Below are 14,875 nucleotides of genomic sequence, written 5' to 3' on the forward strand. Positions count from 1 at the left end.
CCTCTGCCTATCCAGAGCCTTTCTAATGCTTAACCCCTTTCTGCTCAGCCTGCCACCCAGGCCCTGCTCCAAATTACTCAAAACACAACATGCTCCAAAACGGTGAACACAAACCCCTGAGGCAGTAGGACACAATACCCCACTAGCAAAACCCACGCCCTGGCAGCAGAGCGCGCTGGTGCCCTGCTAAAGGCACCCCTTTCCTTCCAACTGCAAACATAAGCAAATCTCACCTGGTTCATAATCTCAGAGTTGTGCTTCGCCAGAACCATTGGCATAGAGTCAGGAAGGCTCGTGAATTTGATGGTGTCCGGGTGTTGCCGATACTTCTTGTCACTCAGGATGAGGCATGCTCTCTTATTCTTCTCATCGTCCAGCGAACCACTAGGTGACCAGCCAATGCCCCTCAGCCACTGGAGGTCGGACTTGTACACATTCTGAAAGTAGGGACAAGGACACAAAGCAGCTCAGCAATCTCCCACACCCACACAAAAACTCCTTCCTACCAAGGGAAGCTACACCGAGGAAAGCAGAGTCCCTGGGTTCAACCTGCCAGCCAGCAGGATGGAATCCCATTAAGCTCAGCACACCAAAAGAAAGGCGCCTGATGCAAACTGTGACTGGGAAGTGTGACCCTCGCAATCTTTGCCCTCACCGGGCCCAGGCAGAAACACCCGGCAAGTCAGTATGGGCACAAAACAGGCCCACGCAATAAGCCTCCACTTGTGCTCCTCCCCTGCACCTTCTCCACCAATGGAGCAAAGCACAAGTGAGACATCGGGTGGAACAAGTCCAGGAAAGAACAACTTACATCGCTCTGCAGGTCGTACACTTTCCTGGCTTGTACAACATCGTTTTGGTCCGGCAGACAGGTCCAGCGATGCAGAGGATGCTTGTAATCAATATCGCTGACCAGCTCCTGACATTTCTTCGCCAGCACAATTCCCAGCATGTCCACCGGGCTACTGAAGTGCGTCTTTGTCTTCTCAAAGGCTTTCTTGTACTCCCTGTCACTCTGCACCTTGGCTACGTGCATAGACCACAGCATCTTGGGGTCATCCTCTATGTTCCGCGCTCCAATATGGTGGCCAAGCTGCTTGCGATAGCCTTCTTTATACCTGTACTGTAGGGTCAAAGAAGATCACCAGTTTCAGGGTAGCTGCTCTCTCCCCCACGACACTACTCTGGGCAAACCTCTGCGGACAACCGCTTTGCTCTCTGCGCCTTGCGGCACCACCAGGCAAACAACCAGCCTAGGACAGCAGAGGCCTACAAGCTGCAGCACTTCCACCCCGCTCCACGTCTACGCAGGGCCACGGGACGTCCACCCGGCAACTCCCACCAAGCTAGCTTGGAACCAGGAGCAGTACATAGGATCCAGCACAGAGGGTCGCCACCCGGCCCAAGCATCCCTGCGGGGAGGCCACAGGAAACAGCTGGCATGCAAAACGGGGGAAACACCAGACTGCTTCAACAGGCAAACTGGACTTCAGCCTGCACTGCCCCGCCTGCGCTCACCCCCACGGCCCACAGTGGCTGACACACTGCACTCACTGCACCAGGCTCTCTTCCATAGCGCCACGGGCCTCACCCTCCCCGGCCTCGGGTGCGTCTTCAGCTGCAGGCCTCCAGCTACTCACCTTGGGAAGTGACGAGTGACAACACTTTTCCCCCCGACCCTCCCGTTTCTGAAGTGCCCACTAAGGTTCATCAGACTCCGAACTCACCCCCTTACACTAAGGCAACAACCCTAAGCTACAGAGTCAACTACAAACTCCTTCACAGCACAGCAGGCCCATACCATGCACGCACAACCACAGGCACAACCTCCAGAAACACTACGCTCACAGACCAGCTGAAGGCTAAGGCCTGCGGAAGTGCTGCGTGGCCTCCATTCTTCCAAGGCCACAGACCAGCAACTTTCACCGCAGGCACTCAGGCAGTCCCAGGACGTGTGCCGACAAGGCCTCCTCTCTACTTACATCACTTGCAATATCTCTGGAAGCTTTTGCAGCCTGGATAGGAATGGCATCTGCTCGCAGGTCGTGCCCCTTTTTCTTCTCTTCTTCCATTGCAAGCTTGTACAGTCTCTGAAAGAAAAACAAGCGTTGCCCACCTGCCTCAAACAACACTGCCTCCTGGCCCACCACTCTCCAAGGGTGGCCACTGAGCTCCAGATCAAACACCTACCTCGCTGTAGTTCACTCTGTTCTGCTGCGCTAGCAAAATATCAGGCGTGTCCGGCATAATGTGAACGCTGGTTTTATCTTTCTCCCAAGCTGACGTGTATGAGCGCTGAAAGAGTGAGCACCACGGGAAGTAGGATCTCACAAGCACAGCCAAACACCCTCACACACCCAACTAGCTGAGCGACCTGCAGCAGGGGCCTCTCCTTTGCACTGCCTCACGCACCCAGGCAGCGCTCACGCACTACAGCAGCAGGCAGCCGGAGGCAGGAAGAAAGGGGCTTCCCTCCGCTGAACGCCTCCTGCCACACCAGCCCACACATCTGCTCCAGGGCACCTGCTCCAGTGGCCTGCTAAAGGCACCCCTTTCCTTCCAACTGCAAACATAAGCAAATCTCACCTGGTTCATAATCTCAGAGTTGTGCTTCGCCAGAACCATTGGCATAGAGTCAGGAAGGCTCGTGAATTTGATGGTGTCCGGGTGTTGCCGATACTTCTTGTCACTCAGGATGAGGCATGCTCTCTTATTCTTCTCATCGTCCAGCGAACCACTTGGCAACCAGCCAATTCCCCTCAGCCACTGGAGATCGGACTTGTACACATTCTGAAAGTAGGGACAAGGACACAAAGCAGCTCAGCAATCTCCCTGACCCACGCAAAAACCCCTTCCTATCCAGGGGAGCTATGAAATTGGACAAGGGAAGCTATGCCTAGCAAAGCAGGGACGCCACGTTACCCGCCCAGCCAGCAGGAAGGGACTCCCATTAAGCTCAGCATCCCTCTTCCTGGCCCTTCCCCATGCCACAACAGCACAAGCAGGTGCCGAGCCAACAGGCAAAGCCGTCCTCCACCACCTCTTCTGCAAAAGACTCAGTCTGCCAGGGTAAGATCTGCCCCATTCACTAACCTCCAGCCGCCAGTGATATGGAGGGTTCTTACACCTCACATATTAACACTCTTTGTACCATTCGCTGCTGCACCAACAGCTTGCATTTCCAACTGGTGTTCCTCCTGAAGTACAAATTTGACTCTTGTGCCCTTGGTCTGCCAAAAATAATTCTAACCAGCGGCAGCCACCACTCCCGCAAATGCGTCAAGGCAGCCACAACCCTCTGTTCTCAGCACACCAAAAGAAAGGCGCCTGATGCAAACTGTGACCGGGAAGTATGACCCTCGCAATCTTCGCCCTCACCGGGCCCAGGCAGAAACACCCGGCAAGTCAGTATGGGCACAAAACAGGCCCACGCAATAAGCCTCCACTTGTGCTCCTCCCCTGCACCTTCTCCACCAACGGAGCAAAGCACAAGTGAGACATCGGGTGGAACAAGTCCAGGAAAGAACAACTTACATCGCTCTGCAGGTCGTACACTTTCCTGGCTTGTACAACATCGTTTTGGTCCGGCAGACAGGTCCAGCGATGCAGAGGATGCTTGTAATCAATATCGCTGACCAGCTCCTGACATTTCTTCGCCAGCACAATTCCCAGCATGTCCACCGGGCTACTGAAGTGCGTCTTTGTCTTCTCAAAGGCTTTCTTGTACTCCCTGTCACTCTGCACCTTGGCTACGTGCATAGACCACAGCATCTTGGGGTCATCCTCTATGTTCCGCGCTCCAATATGGTGGCCAAGCTGCTTGCGATAGCCTTCTTTATACCTGTACTGTAGGGTCAAAGAAGATCACCAGTTTCAGGGTAGCTGCTCTCTCCCCCACGACACTACTCTGGGCAAACCTCTGCGGACAACCGCTTTGCTCTCTGCGCCTTGCGGCACCACCAGGCAAACAACCAGCCTAGGACAGCAGAGGCCTACAAGCTGCAGCACTTCCACCCCGCTCCACGTCTACGCAGGGCCACGGGACGTCCACCCGGCAACTCCCACCAAGCTAGCTTGGAACCAGGAGCAGTACATAGGATCCAGCACAGAGGGTCGCCACCCGGCCCAAGCATCCCTGCGGGGAGGCCACAGGAAACAGCTGGCATGCAAAACGGGGGAAACACCAGACTGCTTCAACAGGCAAACTGGACTTCAGCCTGCACTGCCCCGCCTGCGCTCACCCCCACGGCCCACAGTGGCTGACACACTGCACTCACTGCACCAGGCTCTCTTCCATAGCGCCACGGGCCTCACCCTCCCCGGCCTCGGGTGCGTCTTCAGCTGCAGGCCTCCAGCTACTCACCTTGGGAAGTGACGAGTGACAACACTTTTCCCCCCGACCCTCCCGTTTCTGAAGTGCCCACTAAGGTTCATCAGACTCCGAACTCACCCCCTTACACTAAGGCAACAACCCTAAGCTACAGAGTCAACTACAAACTCCTTCACAGCACAGCAGGCCCATACCATGCACGCACAACCACAGGCACAACCTCCAGAAACACTACGCTCACAGACCAGCTGAAGGCTAAGGCCTGCGGAAGTGCTGCGTGGCCTCCATTCTTCCAAGGCCACAGACCAGCAACTTTCACCGCAGGCACTCAGGCAGTGCCAGGACGTGTGCCAACAAGGCCTCCTCTCTACTTACTGTGACGGTGTGCTCCTTCCCCCCCCCGCTGATCTGCTCTCTCCCCCTCAACCTGACCTCCCTGTAAACAGCACGTATGTAGCAGCTACTTGAGCATGCGCCAGCTAAGGCCCATCTAGTACGCAAATATGACTATGAGTCAATCATCTCCCCCCCAGAAATAGGTGGCAGCCCACAGCTCATGGAGCTCTCCAGCACAGCAGCAGGCTACACTGCAGAACCTCCTCTTGAGCAGGGACGCCTCTCAAGGTTACTCCTCCAGGTTGAGAGATTCCTTACCCGCAACAGATCCTCGGTAAGTGATTAATAGCGTGCTCAACTTCTGTGAACTTTGTGAAACTTTGCTGAGTTATAGCTCTGACTAATTGCACACATAATTCCTTAGACATAAACCGTTCACAAAGTCTGAGACTAGGACTGAATTCAGCCGCACCTAGGCTGCTCTCCAAAGGAGTTCAGAAAGCAAGGGGGTCCAGTCTGAACCTCGTGACTCAACAGGAAGGTTCCCTTCGCACACACCCCTTTAGACATCAACCGTTGACCAAGTCTGGGACCAGGACTGGATCCAGCTGCACCTAGGCTCCTCTCCAAAGGAGTTCAGAAAGCAAGGGGGTCCAGTATGAACCTCGTGACTCAACAAGAGGGTCTCCAATGCACACGCATCTGACCCTGTCCTTCATGCAGTAAATAACTGAGTGAGCTTTCCCAATCGAACCTTGTTAAATCATTCTTATTCATGATTGAACTTTGTTAAGTCGCTGTCTTACTGCAATAAACATAGTGCTGCTTCCCTCTTACAAGTGAAGTGCATCACTACATTCGCGACACTTACATCACTTGCAATATCTCTGGAAGCTTTTGCAGCCTGGATAGGAATGGCATCTGCTCGCAGGTCGTGCCCCTTTTTCTTCTCTTCTTCCATTGCAAGCTTGTACAGTCTCTGAAAGAAAAACAAGCGTTGCCCACCTGCCTCAAACAACACTGCCTCCTGGCCCACCACTCTCCAAGGGTGGCCACTGAGCTCCAGATCAAACACCTACCTCGCTGTAGTTCACTCTGTTCTGCTGCGCTAGCAAAATATCAGGCGTGTCCGGCATAATGTGAACGCTGGTTTTATCTTTCTCCCAAGCTGACGTGTATGAGCGCTGAAAGAGTGAGCACCACGGGAAGTAGGATCTCACAAGCACAGCCAAACACCCTCACACACCCAACTAGCTGAGCGACCTGCAGCAGGGGCCTCTCCTTTGCACTGCCTCATGCACCCAGGCAGCGCTCATGCACTACAGCAGCAGGCAGCCGGAGGCAGGAAGAAAGGGGCTTCCCTCCGCTGAACGCCTCCTGCCACACCAGCCCACACATCTGCTCCAGGGCACCCCGGGCGCTTAGGCACTAAACACCATGGGCGCACGCTGATGGCCCAGCTGAAGATGCTGGGTGTTGTCCTGCTGATTTCTGCAACGCCCAGCTGCCTCAGCCAAGCCAAAAGGGACAGAGCATGGAGCAAGCCACGGCAAACGGCAGAACAGCTACACCTAGCAAAGGCAACTCAGCCTTTGCTTTCTGCAACAAACCTCGACGACCGGGATGCTTACGTAAGAATCCCAGCCAACCACGCAGGGGCACTTCAAGAGTCAAACTCAAGGATAACTGCCCTCCAGCCCCTGCAACCAGAGCAGCCACCTGCGTGATGGCATCTCTACCGGGAACATACACCCCCTTTCCTCACAGGACCAGCCTCCAAACAACTAAAGCCAGCGGCGAGCCCCTTGGCACACCTCTGCCTATCCAGAGCCTTTCTAATGCTTAACCCCTTTCTGCTCAGCCTGCCACCCAGGCCCTGCTCCAAATTACTCAAAACACAACATGCTCCAAAACGGTGAACACAAACCCCTGAGGCAGTAGGACACAATACCCCACTAGCAAAACCCACGCCCTGGCAGCAGAGCGCGCTGGTGCCCTGCTAAAGGCACCCCTTTCCTTCCAACTGCAAACATAAGCAAATCTCACCTGGTTCATAATCTCAGAGTTGTGCTTCGCCAGAACCATTGGCATAGAGTCAGGAAGGCTCGTGAATTTGATGGTGTCCGGGTGTTGCCGATACTTCTTGTCACTCAGGATGAGGCATGCTCTCTTATTCTTCTCATCGTCCAGCGAACCACTAGGTGACCAGCCAATGCCCCTCAGCCACTGGAGGTCGGACTTGTACACATTCTGAAAGTAGGGACAAGGACACAAAGCAGCTCAGCAATCTCCCACACCCACACAAAAACTCCTTCCTACCAAGGGAAGCTACACCGAGGAAAGCAGAGTCCCTGGGTTCAACCTGCCAGCCAGCAGGATGGAATCCCATTAAGCTCAGCACACCAAAAGAAAGGCGCCTGATGCAAACTGTGACTGGGAAGTGTGACCCTCGCAATCTTTGCCCTCACCGGGCCCAGGCAGAAACACCCGGCAAGTCAGTATGGGCACAAAACAGGCCCACGCAATAAGCCTCCACTTGTGCTCCTCCCCTGCACCTTCTCCACCAATGGAGCAAAGCACAAGTGAGACATCGGGTGGAACAAGTCCAGGAAAGAACAACTTACATCGCTCTGCAGGTCGTACACTTTCCTGGCTTGTACAACATCGTTTTGGTCCGGCAGACAGGTCCAGCGATGCAGAGGATGCTTGTAATCAATATCGCTGACCAGCTCCTGACATTTCTTTGCCAGCACAATTCCCAGCATGTCCACCGGGCTACTGAAGTGCGTCTTTGTCTTCTCAAAGGCTTTCTTGTACTCCCTGTCACTCTGCACCTTGGCTACGTGCATAGACCACAGCATCTTGGGGTCATCCTCTATGTTCCGCGCTCCAATATGGTGGCCAAGCTGCTTGCGATAGCCTTCTTTATACCTGTACTGTAGGGTCAAAGAAGATCACCAGTTTCAGGGTAGCTGCTCTCTCCCCCACGACACTACTCTGGGCAAACCTCTGCGGACAACCGCTTTGCTCTCTGCGCCTTGCGGCACCACCAGGCAAACAACCAGCCTAGGACAGCAGAGGCCTACAAGCTGCAGCACTTCCACCCCGCTCCACGTCTAGGCAGGGCCATGGGACGTCCACCTGGCAACTCCCACCAAGCTAGCTTGGAACCAGGAGCAGTACATAGGATCCAGCACAGAGGGTCGCCACCCGGCCCAAGCATCCCTGCGGGGAGGCCACAGGAAACAGCTGGCATGCAAAACGGGGGAAACACCAGACTGCTTCAACAGGCAAACTGGACTTCAGCCTGCACTGCCCCGCCTGCGCTCACCCCCACGGCCCACAGTGGCTGACACACTGCACTCACTGCACCAGGCTCTCTTCCATAGCGCCACGGGCCTCACCCTCCCCGGCCTCGGGTGCGTCTTCAGCTGCAGGCCTCCAGCTACTCACCTTGGGAAGTGACGAGTGACAACACTTTTCCCCCCGACCCTCCCGTTTCTGAAGTGCCCACTAAGGTTCATCAGACTCCGAACTCACCCCCTTACACTAAGGCAACAACCCTAAGCTACAGAGTCAACTACAAACTCCTTCACAGCACAGCAGGCCCATACCATGCACGCACAACCACAGGCACAACCTCCAGAAACACTACGCTCACAGACCAGCTGAAGGCTAAGGCCTGCGGAAGTGCTGCGTGGCCTCCATTCTTCCAAGGCCACAGACCAGCAACTTTCACCGCAGGCACTCAGGCAGTCCCAGGACGTGTGCCGACAAGGCCTCCTCTCTACTTACATCACTTGCAATATCTCTGGAAGCTTTTGCAGCCTGGATAGGAATGGCATCTGCTCGCAGGTCGTGCCCCTTTTTCTTCTCTTCTTCCATTGCAAGCTTGTACAGTCTCTGAAAGAAAAACAAGCGTTGCCCACCTGCCTCAAACAACACTGCCTCCTGGCCCACCACTCTCCAAGGGTGGCCACTGAGCTCCAGATCAAACACCTACCTCGCTGTAGTTCACTCTGTTCTGCTGCGCTAGCAAAATATCAGGCGTGTCCGGCATAATGTGAACGCTGGTTTTATCTTTCTCCCAAGCTGACGTGTATGAGCGCTGAAAGAGTGAGCACCACGGGAAGTAGGATCTCACAAGCACAGCCAAACACCCTCACACACCCAACTAGCTGAGCGACCTGCAGCAGGGGCCTCTCCTTTGCACTGCCTCACACACCCAGGCAGCGCTCACGCACTACAGCAGCAGGCAGCCGGAGGCAGGAAGAAAGGGGCTTCCCTCCGCTGAACGCCTCCTGCCACACCAGCCCACACATCTGCTCCAGGGCACCTGCTCCAGTGGCCTGCTAAAGGCACCCCTTTCCTTCCAACTGCAAACATAAGCAAATCTCACCTGGTTCATAATCTCAGAGTTGTGCTTCGCCAGAACCATTGGCATAGAGTCAGGAAGGCTCGTGAATTTGATGGTGTCCGGGTGTTGCCGATACTTCTTGTCACTCAGGATGAGGCATGCTCTCTTATTCTTCTCATCATCCAGCGAACCACTTGGCAACCAGCCAATTCCCCTCAGCCACTGGAGATCGGACTTGTACACATTCTGAAAGTAGGGACAAGGACACAAAGCAGCTCAGCAATCTCCCTGACCCACGCAAAAACCCCTTCCTATCCAGGGGAGCTATGAAATTGGACAAGGGAAGCTATGCCTAGCAAAGCAGGGACGCCACGTTACCCGCCCAGCCAGCAGGAAGGGACTCCCATTAAGCTCAGCATCCCTCTTCCTGGCCCTTCCCCATGCCACAACAGCACAAGCAGGTGCCGAGCCAACAGGCAAAGCCGTCCTCCACCACCTCTTCTGCAAAAGACTCAGTCTGCCAGGGTAAGATCTGCCCCATTCACTAACCTCCAGCCGCCAGTGATATGGAGGGTTCTTACACCTCACATATTAACACTCTTTGTACCATTCGCTGCTGCACCAACAGCTTGCATTTCCAACTGGTGTTCCTCCTGAAGTACAAATTTGACTCTTGTGCCCTTGGTCTGCCAAAAATAATTCTAACCAGCGGCAGCCACCACTCCCGCAAATGCGTCAAGGCAGCCACAACCCTCTGTTCTCAGCACACCAAAAGAAAGGCGCCTGATGCAAACTGTGACCGGGAAGTATGACCCTCGCAATCTTCGCCCTCACCAGGCCCAGGCAGAAACACCCGGCAAGTCAGTATGGGCACAAAACAGGCCCACGCAATAAGCCTCCACTTGTGCTCCTCCCCTGCACCTTCTCCACCAATGGAGCAAAGCACAAGTGAGACATCGGGTGGAACAAGTCCAGGAAAGAACAACTTACATCGCTCTGCAGGTCGTACACTTTCCTGGCTTGTACAACATCGTTTTGGTCCGGCAGACAGGTCCAGCGATGCAGAGGATGCTTGTAATCAATATCGCTGACCAGCTCCTGACATTTCTTCGCCAGCACAATTCCCAGCATGTCCACCGGGCTACTGAAGTGCGTCTTTGTCTTCTCAAAGGCTTTCTTGTACTCCCTGTCACTCTGCACCTTGGCTACGTGCATAGACCACAGCATCTTGGGGTCATCCTCTATGTTCCGCGCTCCAATATGGTGGCCAAGCTGCTTGCGATAGCCTTCTTTATACCTGTACTGTAGGGTCAAAGAAGATCACCAGTTTCAGGGTAGCTGCTCTCTCCCCCACGACACTACTCTGGGCAAACCTCTGCGGACAACCGCTTTGCTCTCTGCGCCTTGCGGCACCACCAGGCAAACAACCAGCCTAGGACAGCAGAGGCCTACAAGCTGCAGCACTTCCACCCCGCTCCACGTCTACGCAGGGCCACGGGACGTCCACCCGGCAACTCCCACCAAGCTAGCTTGGAACCAGGAGCAGTACATAGGATCCAGCACAGAGGGTCGCCACCCGGCCCAAGCATCCCTGCGGGGAGGCCACAGGAAACAGCTGGCATGCAAAACGGGGGAAACACCAGACTGCTTCAACAGGCAAACTGGACTTCAGCCTGCACTGCCCCGCCTGCGCTCACCCCCACGGCCCACAGTGGCTGACACACTGCACTCACTGCACCAGGCTCTCTTCCATAGCGCCACGGGCCTCACCCTCCCCGGCCTCGGGTGCGTCTTCAGCTGCAGGCCTCCAGCTACTCACCTTGGGAAGTGACGAGTGACAACACTTTTCCCCCCGACCCTCCCGTTTCTGAAGTGCCCACTAAGGTTCATCAGACTCCGAACTCACCCCCTTACACTAAGGCAACAACCCTAAGCTACAGAGTCAACTACAAACTCCTTCACAGCACAGCAGGCCCATACCATGCACACACAACCACAGGCACAACCTCCAGAAACACTACGCTCACAGACCAGCTGAAGGCTAAGGCCTGCGGAAGTGCTGCGTGGCCTCCATTCTTCCAAGGCCACAGACCAGCAACTTTCACCGCAGGCACTCAGGCAGTGCCAGGACGTGTGCCAACAAGGCCTCCTCTCTACTTACTGTGACGGTGTGCTCCTTCCCCCCCCCGCTGATCTGCTCTCTCCCCCTCAACCTGACCTCCCTGTAAACAGCACGTATGTAGCAGCTACTTGAGCATGCGCCAGCTAAGGCCCATCTAGTACGCAAATATGACTATGAGTCAATCATCTCCCCCCCAGAAATAGGCGGCAGCCCACAGCTCATGGAGCTCTCCAGCACAGCAGCAGGCTACACTGCAGAACCTCCTCTTGAGCAGGGACGCCTCTCAAGGTTACTCCTCCAGGTTGAGAGATTCCTTACCCGCAACAGATCCTCGGTAAGTGATTAATAGCGTGCTCAACTTCTGTGAACTTTGTGAAACTTTGCTGAGTTATAGCTCTGACTAATTGCACACATAATTCCTTAGACATAAACCGTTCACAAAGTCTGAGACTAGGACTGAATTCAGCCGCACCTAGGCTGCTCTCCAAAGGAGTTCAGAAAGCAAGGGGGTCCAGTCTGAACCTCGTGACTCAACAGGAAGGTTCCCTTCGCACACACCCCTTTAGACATCAACCGTTGACCAAGTCTGGGACCAGGACTGGATCCAGCTGCACCTAGGCTCCTCTCCAAAGGAGTTCAGAAAGCAAGGGGGTCCAGTATGAACCTCGTGACTCAACAAGAGGGTCTCCAATGCACACGCATCTGACCCTGTCCTTCATGCAGTAAATAACTGAGTGAGCTTTCCCAATCGAACCTTGTTAAATCATTCTTATTCATGATTGAACTTTGTTAAGTCGCTGTCTTACTGCAATAAACATAGTGCTGCTTCCCTCTTACAAGTGAAGTGCATCACTACATTCGCGACACTTACATCACTTGCAATATCTCTGGAAGCTTTTGCAGCCTGGATAGGAATGGCATCTGCTCGCAGGTCGTGCCCCTTTTTCTTCTCTTCTTCCATTGCAAGCTTGTACAGTCTCTGAAAGAAAAACAAGCGTTGCCCACCTGCCTCAAACAACACTGCCTCCTGGCCCACCACTCTCCAAGGGTGGCCACTGAGCTCCAGATCAAACACCTACCTCGCTGTAGTTCACTCTGTTCTGCTGCGCTAGCAAAATATCAGGCGTGTCCGGCATAATGTGAACGCTGGTTTTATCTTTCTCCCAAGCTGACGTGTATGAGCGCTGAAAGAGTGAGCACCACGGGAAGTAGGATCTCACAAGCACAGCCAAACACCCTCACACACCCAACTAGCTGAGCGACCTGCAGCAGGGGCCTCTCCTTTGCACTGCCTCACGCACCCAGGCAGCGCTCATGCACTACAGCAGCAGGCAGCCGGAGGCAGGAAGAAAGGGGCTTCCCTCCGCTGAACGCCTCCTGCCACACCAGCCCACACATCTGCTCCAGGGCACCCCGGGCGCTTAGGCACTAAACACCATGGGCGCACGCTGATGGCCCAGCTGAAGATGCTGGGTGTTGTCCTGCTGATTTCTGCAATGCCCAGCTGCCTCAGCCAAGCCAAAAGGGACAGAGCATGGAGCAAGCCACGGCAAACGGCAGAACAGCTACACCTAGCAAAGGCAACTCAGCCTTTGCTTTCTGCAACAAACCTCGACGACCGGGATGCTTACGTAAGAATCCCAGCCAACCACGCAGGGGCACTTCAAGAGTCAAACTCAAGGATAACTGCCCTCCAGCCCCTGCAACCAGAGCAGCCACCTGCGTGATGGCATCTCTACCGGGAACATACACCCCCTTTCCTCACAGGACCAGCCTCCAAACAACTAAAGCCAGCGGCGAGCCCCTTGGCACACCTCTGCCTATCCAGAGCCTTTCTAATGCTTAACCCCTTTCTGCTCAGCCTGCCACCCAGGCCCTGCTCCAAATTACTCAAAACACAACATGCTCCAAAACGGTGAACACAAACCCCTGAGGCAGTAGGACACAATACCCCACTAGCAAAACCCACGCCCTGGCAGCAGAGCGCGCTGGTGCCCTGCTAAAGGCACCCCTTTCCTTCCAACTGCAAACATAAGCAAATCTCACCTGGTTCATAATCTCAGAGTTGTGCTTCGCCAGAACCATTGGCATAGAGTCAGGAAGGCTCGTGAATTTGATGGTGTCCGGGTGTTGCCGATACTTCTTGTCACTCAGGATGAGGCATGCTCTCTTATTCTTCTCATCGTCCAGCGAACCACTAGGTGACCAGCCAATGCCCCTCAGCCACTGGAGGTCGGACTTGTACACATTCTGAAAGTAGGGACAAGGACACAAAGCAGCTCAGCAATCTCCCACACCCACACAAAAACTCCTTCCTACCAAGGGAAGCTACACCGAGGAAAGCAGAGTCCCTGGGTTCAACCTGCCAGCCAGCAGGATGGAATCCCATTAAGCTCAGCACACCAAAAGAAAGGCGCCTGATGCAAACTGTGACTGGGAAGTGTGACCCTCGCAATCTTTGCCCTCACCGGGCCCAGGCAGAAACACCCGGCAAGTCAGTATGGGCACAAAACAGGCCCACGCAATAAGCCTCCACTTGTGCTCCTCCCCTGCACCTTCTCCACCAATGGAGCAAAGCACAAGTGAGACATCGGGTGGAACAAGTCCAGGAAAGAACAACTTACATCGCTCTGCAGGTCGTACACTTTCCTGGCTTGTACAACATCGTTTTGGTCCGGCAGACAGGTCCAGCGATGCAGAGGATGCTTGTAATCAATATCGCTGACCAGCTCCTGACATTTCTTCGCCAGCACAATTCCCAGCATGTCCACCGGGCTACTGAAGTGCGTCTTTGTCTTCTCAAAGGCTTTCTTGTACTCCCTGTCACTCTGCACCTTGGCTACGTGCATAGACCACAGCATCTTGGGGTCATCCTCTATGTTCCGCGCTCCAATATGGTGGCCAAGCTGCTTGCGATAGCCTTCTTTATACCTGTACTGTAGGGTCAAAGAAGATCACCAGTTTCAGGGTAGCTGCTCTCTCCCCCACGACACTACTCTGGGCAAACCTCTGCGGACAACCGCTTTGCTCTCTGCGCCTTGCGGCACCACCAGGCAAACAACCAGCCTAGGACAGCAGAGGCCTACAAGCTGCAGCACTTCCACCCCGCTCCACGTCTACGCAGGGCCACGGGATGTCCACCCGGCAACTCCCACCAAGCTAGCTTGGAACCAGGAGCAGTACATAGGATCCAGCACAGAGGGTCGCCACCCGGCCCAAGCATCCCTGCGGGGAGGCCACAGGAAACAGCTGGCATGCAAAACGGGGGAAACACCAGACTGCTTCAACAGGCAAACTGGACTTCAGCCTGCACTGTCCCGCCTGCGCTCACCCCCACGGCCCACAGTGGCTGACACACTGCACTCACTGCACCAGGCTCTCTTCCATAGCGCCACGGGCCTCACCCTCCCCGGCCTCGGGTGCGTCTTCAGCTGCAGGCCTCCAGCTACTCACCTTGGGAAGTGACGAGTGACAACACTTTTCCCCCCGACCCTCCCGTTTCTGAAGTGCCCACTAAGGTTCATCAGACTCCGAACTCACCCCCTTACACTAAGGCAACAACCCTAAGCTACAGAGTCAACTACAAACTCCTTCACAGCACAGCAGGCCCATACCATGCACACACAACCACAGGCACAACCTCCAGAAACACTACGCTCACAGACCAGCTGAAGGCTAAGGCCTGCGGAAGTGCTGCGTGGCCTCCATTCTTCCAAGGCCACAGACCAGC

The 14,875-nt window shown here is 54.8% G+C and overlaps 1 protein-coding gene across 1 annotated transcript in view; it reads right to left on the bottom strand.

The window, feature by feature from the left end:
* The window catches only part of NEB (nebulin), a 146,712-nt gene that overhangs the window by 84,597 nt on the left and 47,240 nt on the right, over nt 1–14,875 (bottom strand). The window contains exons 48-63 of the mRNA XM_067298601.1: nt 13,770–14,081; nt 13,192–13,395; nt 12,225–12,329; nt 12,017–12,124; nt 10,014–10,325; nt 9,066–9,269; nt 8,670–8,774; nt 8,462–8,569; nt 7,291–7,602; nt 6,713–6,916; nt 5,746–5,850; nt 5,538–5,645; nt 3,535–3,846; nt 2,587–2,790; nt 2,191–2,295; nt 1,983–2,090 (exon numbers count right to left, since the gene is read on the bottom strand). Coding sequence (XP_067154702.1) covers nt 1,983–2,090; nt 2,191–2,295; nt 2,587–2,790; nt 3,535–3,846; nt 5,538–5,645; nt 5,746–5,850; nt 6,713–6,916; nt 7,291–7,602; nt 8,462–8,569; nt 8,670–8,774; nt 9,066–9,269; nt 10,014–10,325; nt 12,017–12,124; nt 12,225–12,329; nt 13,192–13,395; nt 13,770–14,081 — 2,916 coding nt within the window. The remainder of the gene's footprint in view (nt 1–1,982; nt 2,091–2,190; nt 2,296–2,586; nt 2,791–3,534; nt 3,847–5,537; nt 5,646–5,745; nt 5,851–6,712; nt 6,917–7,290; nt 7,603–8,461; nt 8,570–8,669; nt 8,775–9,065; nt 9,270–10,013; nt 10,326–12,016; nt 12,125–12,224; nt 12,330–13,191; nt 13,396–13,769; nt 14,082–14,875) is intronic.

Source organism: Apteryx mantelli, chromosome 6, assembly GCF_036417845.1.
Source record: "Apteryx mantelli isolate bAptMan1 chromosome 6, bAptMan1.hap1, whole genome shotgun sequence".
Lineage (NCBI taxonomy): Eukaryota > Metazoa > Chordata > Aves > Apterygiformes > Apterygidae > Apteryx > Apteryx mantelli.